Here is a 12,500-nt window from a genome sequence, read left to right as displayed (position 1 = left end):
TTAATGATTATACATTGAGAAGCATCAAATAGGAAAGTGCTAGCAGATGCAATTTGACAACACTTTGTCGCTAGGTGAGAAGAGTTATGCATAACTATATTTACTCAAACTAAAGAGAGTGATGGTTAGCATACAGTCAATTAGCTACCCTGCTGCTTGTACACAAAAATACTTCTCAATACAACTTAAGAAACAAGCGAATGTTTGCTATGCCTTCTGTTAAGACAGGGTTCGCGCTACTCCTTGAAGTCCTTGAAAAACCCTGGAATTTAATTTTGGACTACAAGGGTTCTTGAAAAACCCTTGAACAACTTTTTGGGAAACTGCTTAAAAACTCCTTGAACTTTGGTTCGTGTGAAAATTGTTGAGATTGCATCATGCTAGGAGACAAAATTTATTTGGTTATTGTGGAAAGATTAAATGCAAAAATTAAAATGCCAGTGCATTCACTTGACTTGCAGGATGTGGGAAACAATATGGACCTAAGCTTTTCCAGCAAAGAAAACACTGAAACACAATGTATGGTATAGAAATCTTCTTAAAAACACTCCTTGAAAACTCAATTTCTGGTTCTTGAAAACGTCTTGAATACTCCTGGAATTTTATATACAAAATCCAGCACAAACCCTGTTAAAACGAAAAAGGTTTCAAACTTCTTTAATAATGCACTTCACAGCAAATAAATGTCTTCTTAAATTCAGAATTTTCAATTTTACTCAATATTTGTACTCTAGATATTATACTTTTCTATGTTACATTAATGTATATTTCTCCACAAGTAATTCAACCAATAGCTTCCAGTTATGAATTTAATTTTTATAAACAATTTAATTTGATAATTATTATTTTTTAGATTTTTATGAGCGCTGAAATTACCTTGACAACTGACTTGGATTTTGACTGTTAATTTATCCAGCTTGTAACCTTTTATTTTGATTTTCCCAAAGTTAACTAAAGGCTTTTTTGTTTTGCCATTAACCCACTGCCCAAACCCTCAAGTGAAAACTTCAAAAAATAAACTTTGCCTGAGAAAAAGGGAGCTGTACGCATAAAGGAAGAAATCACAGTGTCATGTTTGGTGCTGTGGTGATTGCTGATGCCTTAATGTATTAACCGAGATTTCCTGGCTGTCTTGCCACTTGTAAGTTGAGTTTGTTGGTTCTCTACTCTGCACAGAGTTGTTTCTTCTTGCACTCTGGTTTTTAATTACCTCCTCATAAAGAACTATAATTTGATTCAATCTGTTTTGATTTGGTTTGATTTGCTGTCTCCCAAATTACCCAAGTACTCCAATGCCCAGTCTGTATTGACTGCTTTCAAGATCTTCAATCCCTTTTACCCTCAAAAAAATCATTCTATACTAATTCTGTCTCTGTTTTGCTGTAATATTGGCTGAGGCAGGGCCCACAGAGCAGGTTTGAAGTGGGGTGGGGGGGGGGGGGAATTCTAGAAATTGTTAAAATGCATCTAACTTTACTTCACATCAATCTTAACATATTTTAATGATTCAAAGAGTCATGTGATAGTTTAGCCGTAAAATCCAGTTAAACTCTTTGGTACCGACTCAGTACTATTTCATACTTTACAACTCGTCAAGCATGTAGTATAAAAAACGAGGAAGGAGTTTGTAATATACTGTGAAAGAACGCAGCATCATAATTTTAGCTTTTGCTTACTGTTACGAAGAGTACCGAAATTTCTTTTCCGATTATCGTTACAGCCAGCAAATTCAATTGCCACATCAGTAACGCAAAGTTTGTCTAGGTTCTCTCTTTGTAAGTGTTTAGTACTGTCAGATTACTCAACCTTTCTTGAATCATTGTTGATCAGAGCCATGGCTTTAACTTTGGAGTGGTAGAAAATGACCTTTCTCCTGCTGTGCTGGTTGCGGGATTTACCTGCAGAGGCATCTTCCGCCTTTCTCAGATTCCTTTAACTCCTTCATTTAGTCTAGACCAATCATAAAAATTTGGATGATTCTTGCAAGATCCGCCAGCCGATCTGCCCCTGTGCAGACCCTGTGAGGTCCCACTAATACTTGACACTGTTGTTAACACCAGTGTAACATTAAATCAAATACATGTAAGTTATGCGAGGTTACTGCTAAATGATTGGTTGCACTTAAATAGATTAGATTGTACACCAGATAAACTGTGTTTTGAGAGTTCATTGTAAATATGCTTTAATTTTGCTGGGTAATGCATTGGCAACAAACTCTGACAATTATCTTAGAAAAGTAGCCGGTCCGACTTGAAACAGCTTGACACCGTTGTTAACAGCGCTAGTGGGACCTCAGCCGTTCAGTGAATATTGTAGATCACTGTCTCAAATTATTGGTCATGCTGGGTTAAAATCAAAGGAAAAAAAGGGGGGGGGGGGTGGTGGCAGGGTGGCAAATTCTTTTAAGATGTATCTTGATGTTAATGAGAACCCTGTAATTAATAACTATTATTGCTCGTCATACATTGTAACTTAAGAATGCACATCTGATCATAGTCATGTTAAGACGCGCACTAGAAATGAATAAATTATTATTATTATTATTATTATTATTATTATTATTATTAGATAGATTAATGCCTCTCACTAATTGGTTGCAACAGAGTTTTGCAAGTTGTTCTAGAAATAAAAATGAAAAAGTTCTTGGTTGGTCTAGTTCGTACCCTAGCAAGTCTAGCTATTGCACTTGGAACTGAGTCTTTCTGGACTTGCGACACAGCAGCGTAACAAAGATGCAATCACTTGCTCATGAAAAAAAGAATATATAAGAATGAAGATACTTGAACAAATAAGTCATCAATCTGAACATAACTGTTTACTGACATGTCCAATCATGACCTTGATGGTACTAGCTAGCTGACAGTACGTTAATGTTCACATACAAATTACAAAATCATCAGTGCTGGACAATCTGCCAGCCTGCGAGCCATGAAAGTCTCGCATATATAAGTCTAAGCACCCGTTTCAAATAGTGCTGATAAACAGTGATTAAGTCTAAGCACCCGTTTTTAACCGGTTAGCTTTCAATAACCTGAGTGGCTTGCATGTTCTCTCGCATGTTGACTCATGGCTCGCCATGTTGGCTTGCATGACTCGCACCCATGGCTCACTGGCTTGCACATTGTCCTCACTCAAAATTAGTGGGATGGTGCGTCGCAATGGCTCAATTAGCCCATTTCTGAGTTGCTTTTTACATCTGTTTCAAATGGATGCTGTGTGACACTAGTCAAATAGATTTTAAAAAAAATTTCAAATGATAGTATTCTCATTTTCATTTGAAAGATTCCAACAACGACTTGGTTCTTCGGGGGATTCTAAAACACGGGTCACATTCCACAGGTCACTCATCGCAGGTCATTGTTTCACCTTTTTGAAAGTACATGTAACCCAAAACTCTCAATTTGGTTAACCCTAGGCCTAAAAACCACCCTTTGGCCTAGGGTTAGCCAAATTGAGGGTTATGTTTACTTTCCAAAACGTAAGACAGTGACCTGCAGCGAGTGACCTGTGGAATGTGACCTGTGTTTTAGACCCGCTGACTTGGTTTTGAACTCAATGGAACAGCTATTCAGAACAAGGCTTTAAAATTTTATCATTAACCCATTGACCATTGGGAGTGAGACTCAAAAGATTTTACTCTCTTTAACGCCAGACAATTGTACTCGTCGACTGGGGCATCCTAGGGTGTTTGAGGTGTCAGTCAGTTGAGCTAAATCTGATGCAACTTCAAGAATATAATAAGATTCTTTTTTAACAGGATTCTTGTTTATAAGTACAAGACAAATTACCTTGTGTGATGGACGCTGTTTTAGAAGACCAAGATGCTAAGGATGAGACTGTCAATTTAGAAGGTGTGCTTTCAGAAAACATATTAGTTCCTTTTTCTGTCTGATATCCCATGGCCCATATCAATTTGTACTTCATAATTTTAGAGAAACGGAATATATTTTATTATAATTTGTGGTCTAGAGATTCTCCTTTAAACAAAATTGATCGTAAGTTAGGTTTTTTTTTTTTGAGACCAAGATGACTTTGGTAGTGTTTTTCTTAATGATTATGCCATTTATATTACCAAATCAAGAGATGAAGCCATAATAATTATTATTACAAGAAAAAAACAATAATTTTACAACTAATAGTTTTGCAGACTTGAAATCTCGTCCAGTGATTATCAGCTTAATTTCCTGAAATTCATTCTGGAAGCATTAAGTCCTATCTTCATGAAGAAATGTATTTGTCTGATTGCCATATTGATTTTCACAGAAGCCACAGATATCTCCCCGGTAGCTGTGAGTCAAATTGCTGGTCAACCAATTAATTCCACTGAACAGGAAGTGATAGGCTTGCTATTGGCACAACAACAAGTGTTCACAAACTCTGGTAAACTGGAGCCTTCAAGCGTGTATGCCACCCAATCTTCCAATCCAAGCTCTGTTGCTTTGGTAACAGATGATGTGCTGCAGGCACATGGTTCTGATGCCAAAGCCATTGTTATGGTATGTAGTGTACTGTATGAATGTATTTTTATCATCCCCATATAACTATAACTCAGACTAATGCCCATCTTTTGAAGGGCCATGCAGTCCTAAGAAGGACTTTTGGTAACCTCCACTTCACAGGCGACAGGCACAAAACACAGGTCACCGATCACAGGTCCAAGGCTGTTGCCTAACAGGAGCCCGGTAGCCTGGGGCTCCCAAAGAATAGCTCTGGGCGCCTTAATTTTTCACAGCAACACCTTTCACTTCATATGTTGGGCTCCTAAGTTCCCAGCGTTTAGCTCTGAGGGCCCCTTTAAAATTTTCTTAGGCAGCAGCCTTGAGGTCGTTGTTTTACTAATACAGAGAGTATTCTAAACATTCATAAAAGCTAACCTTTGGCCTAAGAACTTTAGGATACTTTCTGTATTAACAAAACAATGACCTGTGACCTGTGTTTGGTACCTACTGGTTCACAGGGGAACATTTTCATACATGTATGTAGCTCATATACATACATCAGAATACTCACCTACCACCCCCAGGGGGGTCATCATTGGCTTCCTTGGGCACAGCAAATTTGTCAGTCTCTGTGGTGCTTGCTCGCGTGGCTGTGCTGCTTCTAAAATCTCCCCTTTTTAGTTGAAAGGGTTGGAACCTCTGTTATCACTGTTTGAATGGATTATTAAGAGATTTTAAAAAAATCATGTTATTTCAGAGTGAGGATAGTGATTTAGAAGTCAAGGAAGAGTCAATTTTAGTTGCACAACAAGGTGAACAAGAAGCTGCTACTGCAACCATTATGGCTGCTGTGGATCACCAGCAAGGTATTAGTACAGTGGTGTACTTACCGGTACTTGTGAAAATACCACAGTTGCTTTGATTAAACCCATCACCAATAGATGGGTGTGGTGAAGGTGCCTGCGGAAATTAAGGGAGCCGCAAGCGAGCCTGCAAGGTAACTTTGACAACCCTGTAAGTGGCAACCACCCCCATAGTAGGCACGAGAGCTGAGAACGTCAGTGGAAAGACATAATTTTACCAGAGGGCCCTTCCCCTCTCCACCCCCCTTCCCCCCCCCCCCTCCCCATCCAAGGGAGGGCTGGGAGCATTAAACCTTTGACCAGAGCACAAGCAAGACAACGCACATGAAATGAGTTGACCTCCACAGGAATGCTGTGAAATAACTCGGGCCCTGAAAATACCCTAAGCTCGCCCCTTCTTCCATTTTAGGGATATTTAACCCATTGACTCCCAGGGGTTCCCCATTGACGAGTAAAATCGTCTGGCGTTAGACAGAGTAAAATACTAAGTCTGGCCGGTTTAGGCCGGTTTGGACGTCAAAGGGTTAACAGAATGCATGTGTTGCTTTATATAAAGACAATGATGGCTACCAGTCTGTACAGACGAGCTTGGCACCAGGAGATCTTGTCCAGTCAGCCGTGGTGGTAAGCTCTACACCAGGTGGAACAGTATTTCTTGAACCACAGGCAGTAACACTTACAGAGCTACCTGGTGGAACAGTGCAAACACTCCCAGCTGGAAGCACATTTGAAGGTACAACTGCATCCATCTTAAGCTGAGGAGTCTAAGGTCATAGTGTTGTAAACAAATAAACTGGCCTTAAAGTAGGGCTGACAAAGCCCTTCATCAGACCACTAAAGGCTTACGAATGGCTAAAACTCAAAACGTCACCTTACAAACCTTTCTTACCGCGGCTAGGGAAAGGGTTCAATGGGACACTTTGAGGGAACCTACACGTTGTTAAATCTTTCATCCCCAAGGGGCTCCCCATTGACGAGTGAAGAGCTTATTCACTCATTTGATTACAGGCCATTTTTTTAACTGAAACGAAAGAAAAGATCATTTTGTTTGTGAATAATGTCAAATCAGAGAGGTTTGGTTTGTTTTTGAAGAAGTCAAAGATTACTGCGGGGACATCATGTGCGCACGCTCAATAATTTGTTAACCCTTTTGCCCCTAAGGGGTCTCCTTAGGTGTTTTCCTTGACTAGTTAAATTCTCTGGTATTAGACCAAAAAGTAACTGCCTTTCTTTGGAGGTGTAAAAGGGTTAATGCAACATTTCTATAGAATGGTTACAAAATGAAACTTCATTTCATTTGCACATGCAGTTGATGATTCTTTGGACCAAACTGGCCAGAGGTCAATAAATTATTCTGAATACCGTTACTGATCAAAATAATGGGAATGATGATGATAACGATAGCTTATGGTCGTTTCGCCCACAACCCAGTCGCTTAGCCAATTAACTTAAGTTCATTCTCCCAAACATCTTATGATTATGAAAGAAAGAAATATATCATTAACGAGACACCTTCAAAATATAGCCTTGTGGGCGAATCGCCTTGTAGACGAAACGGCCGGATACGGATGATGACCTAGTTGCTTCGATCATCACCAAGAGTGCATACTAATGAATGCTTCCTTTGCTGTTCTAGCAACTTATGTCCATCAAGCTAGTGATGGCACGAGTTATGTCATCACTTCAGAGCCAACAAATTTTGACACCAACGCAACCGTTTCCATGACCACCATATCCGAATCCAACGCGTCCTTGGTGAGCTCAAGTGAGACCGTGGGTACCACAGGAATCCCACTAGAGCAGTTTGCTGCGCATGCTCACCAAGTTGATCCTGACGACCATTCAACACTGTTCGTGTTGCAGGAAGATTCTGGCGGAGCTGATCAGGATGTAAGATTTGATTTAAGTGATTTTTCAGTTTATGTAGAGACAACCATTTGATGGAGGGATCCTTTACCTACTAGCATGCGGGAGGGAAACATCTACGTTCGGAGGCTATTTACCTACATGTATAGTCATAGTTATTTACACATGAGGAGCTTAGGATTCGTAACTTGTTGAAACGCTCTCGTGCCATGATACACCACAGAGGACTCAACAACAGGAACTCCGCGCACCGGTGGCTCAGTTGGTTGAGCATCAACACTCAGCATCTTAAAATAACTGAGGAGAAAGTGCTGCCTTTGTAATTTCATCCGCAAATGGTTAGGCTTTCAAGTCTTCTGGGATGAGGACTATACACCATAGACCCCGTCTCACAAATACCTTCTATGTCCACAAGTTCCCTGTGGGACGTCAAAGAACCCACACACTATTCGAGAAGAGGAGGGGATGTAGTCCCTGGTGTTGTCGCTGTCCCATTCTCTCCAGCAGAAGTGGCCGGCTTGGCAGTGATGTCTCTAAAAACGCTTGCGGTGTATGAGGCCACCTAAGCAGAAACAGCCACAAGTCAAAAAGGGACTAGTCTATGTGAGTATAGTGTGTGGGTACTTTTACGTCCCCGGCACAGGGTTATGAACGTCGAAGGGTTGCGAGTCGGGGCCTACGGTTAATCAACCTCATCTGAGAAGACTAGAGAGTCTAACCTTTTGCAGATGTCATTACAAAGGCAGCACTTTCTCCCCTGTAATTTTAAGACCCTGAGTGTTGGTCTGGCCAGTCGAACTCACGACCTCCCGCATGGCAACCCGGTTGAGTCGGTTGAGTCCAAGCCTTTGCTACCTATTTCCAACAGTAAGAGAAGGGCAAAGGGTAGCGTTATTTTTAGCTTAGAGTAAATGCAACTGTTTATCTTTACTTGAGGAACAGCATTTGGGGGGCACTTTGTGCCGTTAATTGTTCTGTATTCCAAGACACGATTGATGTTGAAGTTGGGGAGAAAAGCAAGGGGATACTTCATGACGCTTATTGAAATCTGCATGCATCAAATTAGGAACAACAATGAAAGCAAGATGACACACGCTAACACCAACCTGCAACAATAACACATCACACATGTGCACAACCATTTCACCCGGTCAATTAGCAGCCATGGACAGCTGTTGCGGCCTTTTGGGCGTCATCAGCATGGCAAATCTAACATACCAGGCGGGTGTTTTTGATGATGAGGCCCAAAAGGCCGAAACATCTGTCCATGGCTGCTAATTGACCGGGTGAAATGGTTGTGCGCATGCGTGATGTGTTGGCCACATGGTTGTTTTATCTAATTAGGGGCATTTCTGGGCATAGACTATTTTCCCAAATCCCATAATGCAATACGTTTTGGGTGGTCCTCACATAAAAACAACGCAAGTTATTTACTTACTTTGGGACTGTATCATGTTTCAGTGAACTGGATATCCATTGTTTTAATGCAAGTAACCGCCCCCCCCCCCCCCCCCCCCACAAATGAATTGTATTATGAGATTTGCGAAAATAGCGATATTTTTTCGCCGATTTTTCCTAGATATTGTGAAGATCTTTCAGTGAGACAATTCCTTAGCTTCGATGTCCTTTGAGCTCATCTAAGCTTACAGTATTCTCGCGTTGCGCGTTTTTAGGGTTCAGCAAAGAAGATATATCATTGCGGTATTGACGGATGTGGAAAGCAGTTTTCCACATCTTATCGCTTGAAGGCACATGGTCGAAGCCACACCGGTGATACGTTTCGTTGTGAAGAAAATGGATGCGAAAAGGCCTTTATTACCCAGAGTGACTTGACAAAGCACGTGCGCACTCACTCTGGGGAGAAGCCATACAGATGCGGCCATGAAGGTTGTGGAAAAGTTTACACAACAGCACATCATCTGAAGGTTTGTTTGCATTTCTTTGTGTCGTGTATTTCTGACAAACTTGGAAAGGGAGTCGTATGTTTAGAAAACCCAAATTCTTACTACTTAGATATAATTATGCCACGACAGATAATATCGCATATCCTTCGCGTTTACAGCAAACGGCAAACTTCAGGTTGAAGTCTCGTTTTGCCAAAAATGGAAGAAAGGTGTTTAATTGCGTTTATTGGGTATCCTGTGCATAGGGTGAGCGCCATCTTGAATTACGTCATGCGTGCGTGCGCATCTCGGTTTTAATACGTCAAATGCGCAAACTCGTGAAATTGTAAGGAGACAAATTTGTCCCAACACGCTGAATTCATATTTTGTCAAGGGACATTTTTAGTAATATTCTCTCAGATAATTTCAACAAATTTCAGAGTTACAAGAATATAGTTTTTGTGGCGCCTTCACCTATTCACTTAAAACTTTCCATTTTTAGCCACATTGCGCAAGCCTCACAAATTAGCACTTTCGATGTTGACGTTCTTTACATAAATGCATCGTCTTCGTGGCATCTCGGCTTGTCTTGTGATTCCAACTTCCAAAGTTATCAAACGAACGCAAATGATTACTCTTATTAGTGTAACCTTATTTCTTGCCTGGAAGTTATAGGAGTCTACAGGAGTCCATGACCCAAGAGTAAGAATCTGGTATCCTGTTTGTCCCCACCAGCGTCAAAAAAGTGTCTATTTTTAAACCAGGTTTTGCGGGAAAATAAACATTAGACCAAATCGCCGAACACAATGTTGTACCCCATTCAAATCTCCCGGGTTTAAGATTCTTATTGTATTGTATTTGCATTATAATGTTACATTCACGTTTAAATGATATGGAAATAGGGAGCTTAAGCAACGGCGACGGCGACGGCAACGAGAACGTCATCTCAAAATATAAATTCACGTTATTGTAATCACTTCGTGACTATTTCCACCTTTTTAATATGAGAAGAGTGTCGTAGTTCCTCAAAAATGACACTGGACGGAACGGCGCTTTATTTAGAGGAGAAAATGCAAATTTACGCCTCAAGTGCTGACGTTCTTCATAAAACTCCAAACCAGGCTATTTCACGTTGTTGTTTTGCTGACGATGGCAAAGAAATGGACAAAAGTAAAAAACGCACGTGCAGGACGTGCAAAGCTATTGTTTTTGCCCACTAAATATGCAAATTTGGGACGTTCTCGTTGCCGTAGCCGTTGTCGTTTCTTAAGCTCCCTACTACCTGGAACTGAACGTTTTATTCCTAAAAGGTTTGAATTGAGTACAACATTGAGCCTAATGTTGAATTTAAAAATATACACATTTCTGACACTGATGAGGACAAGGCCAATTTGGATAAATCTTACTCTTTGGTGGTGAACTCTTAGTATCCAGTAGCTTAGCAAAAGAGAGTGGCGGGTTTCGACCTATCGCAATAATACAATTAATAATACAATTAGATTTGTATAGCGCATATTCCATAAAATGTTCATATGCGCTGTTTACATTCTGTCATTAAAAGAAAACACACAATAATACGCTGAAACTTTGCAGGATTATTAAAGTAAAGGTGCTCTTTCTGGTATCACTTTTTCATTCAGTTCAAATCCGTTTGCCGCCATTTTGGATAAGGCTCTATTACTCATTACCGTTGATTCGTGCGACGTAAAACTGATGTAAGAACTGGGCTTCAAACCAGAGCTTGGTCTTTGAAAATAAAGTGAGATAGACAAAGTATGGGCGTTGTACTATTCTGTTAAAGGGCTCTTTGTGAGGCTCCATTGTTTATGCATTTTCAAATTCTGAAATAGTGAGTTAATTCCACTCTTTCGTGCGAAAATCGTGTCGCTTTGAACTTCTCCAGTCTCTTTGTCATTTGTGTCTCTTGAGCGGACTTTTCAGTGTGATTAGTGGTCGGCCTCTCTGATGGGAAACACTCGTGGACCTTGAAAGACGAGACATGTCCAGGTTTGCACGCAACAAGTGTATAAGGCAGACCTTAAGAGAAAAAGGGCAACTTCGAGAAGTGTAACTGCCAAGTGTTACATTTTGAACTGACCTCCCAGCGGTATGATCAGCGCCCGCGGGACTTTCACGCGACTCATCCAAAGAGACAAAGAGGAATAAAAAAGGTTTGATTAAGCTAACAAGACGCCATCTTGTTTTCGTCAGGTCCACGAAAGAGCTCACACGGGCGAAAAGCCTTTCAAGTGCAGAGTTGAAGGCTGCGATAAGGCCTTTGCGACAGGGTACGGATTGAAGAGCCATACTCGCACGCACACAGGAGAGAAGCCTTACAAATGCTTACACGAGGACTGCGGGAAGGCTTTTAAGACATCCGGAGATTTGCAGAAACACGTGCGAACTCATACAGGTCAGTGTTGTAAGCGAAATCAGCATCCTCAGTCTTTTTATTCGCGATTTTTTTAGGGGCTTTTCTGCGCTGTCTCAGAAACGTCTAGAGGTTAAGCTATCTAATGTTTCTTCCAGGAGAAAGACCCTTCACATGTCCCTTTGATGGGTGTGACCGCTCCTTCACTACATCTAATATCAGAAAAGTGCACATGAGAACGCATACTGGTGAAAGGCCTTACGTGTGTGAACACGAAGGATGTGGGAGATCATTTGCCAGCGCTACAAACTTCAAGAATCATTCAAGAATACATACAGGTTTGTTTTTTTCTAGTGTGCCATTAACTCCGCAGTGGAATTATACTACTTTTTATGTATCCTCTATTCGTCTTGATGTAACGTTATTTATTTATTTTTTTGGACAAAATCTATACCCTCTTTACTTTCTTCACAGGAGAGCGGCCCTACGTCTGCCAAGTGATTGGTTGTAACAAACGCTTCACGGAGTACTCCAGCCTCTACAAACATCATGTAGTCCATACGCATAATAAGCCATACACGTGTAACATTTGCAACAAGACATACAGACAAACATCAACGCTGGCAAATCATAAGAGAACCGCGCACTGTGAAATGGCAGACGTGGACAACTTGGGCGAAGGTAAACGTTATTATTATTATTATTATTATTATTATTATTATTATTATTATTATTATTATTATTATTATTATTTTATCTTTGAGTTTATAAAACATGTTTCGACAGAAACTTCTGCCATCCTCAGTTTGTCAGAATACAAAGCGATGGAAGCGGAATTCAAGACTACTATTTTATCATTATTGCACAGTGGTCGGCCAATAGAAATCTTACAGCCAGAAACATCATGGCTGACTAGACAGACCAATAACATCGCGTTTCTACTCTCCAATCAAATCAAAGACCAAAGTACTTTTGCGATAAACCGACAGCACACAAATCGCTTGCCTCTGAGGATGACTTCCGGTCAGGATTTCGAAGGATCAGTTAATGTTGCCAACAACAGTCCCAGTCCTTCTCA

At 40.7% G+C, this 12,500-nt stretch overlaps 1 protein-coding gene across 5 annotated transcripts in view; it reads left to right on the top strand.

The window, feature by feature from the left end:
* LOC138059468 (zinc finger protein 143-like) overlaps nt 1–12,500 on the top strand; it is a 17,347-nt gene that overhangs the window by 1,341 nt on the left and 3,506 nt on the right. For 3 of the 5 annotated variants that reach the window (XM_068905087.1, XM_068905090.1, XM_068905088.1), the window contains exons 2-10: nt 3,758–3,851; nt 4,264–4,496; nt 5,197–5,305; nt 5,859–6,035; nt 6,939–7,192; nt 8,842–9,093; nt 11,263–11,464; nt 11,581–11,760; nt 11,897–12,103. In XM_068905087.1, coding sequence (XP_068761188.1) covers nt 3,797–3,851; nt 4,264–4,496; nt 5,197–5,305; nt 5,859–6,035; nt 6,939–7,192; nt 8,842–9,093; nt 11,263–11,464; nt 11,581–11,760; nt 11,897–12,103 — 1,669 coding nt within the window. In that variant the 5' untranslated portion in view covers nt 3,758–3,796. Of the gene's footprint in view, nt 520–3,757; nt 3,852–4,263; nt 4,497–5,196; nt 5,306–5,858; nt 6,036–6,938; nt 7,193–8,841; nt 9,094–11,262; nt 11,465–11,580; nt 11,761–11,896; nt 12,104–12,500 lie in introns of all 5 variants that reach the window. The other 2 variants (XM_068905089.1, XM_068905091.1) reach the window with 2 other exon arrangements.

The sequence above is a fragment of the Montipora capricornis genome, chromosome 8, assembly GCF_036669925.1.
Source record: "Montipora capricornis isolate CH-2021 chromosome 8, ASM3666992v2, whole genome shotgun sequence".
NCBI classification, from domain to species: domain Eukaryota; kingdom Metazoa; phylum Cnidaria; class Anthozoa; order Scleractinia; family Acroporidae; genus Montipora; species Montipora capricornis.
The sequence above is the reverse complement of the archived record's forward strand: the minus strand, read 5'-3'. Positions and strand labels throughout refer to the sequence as shown.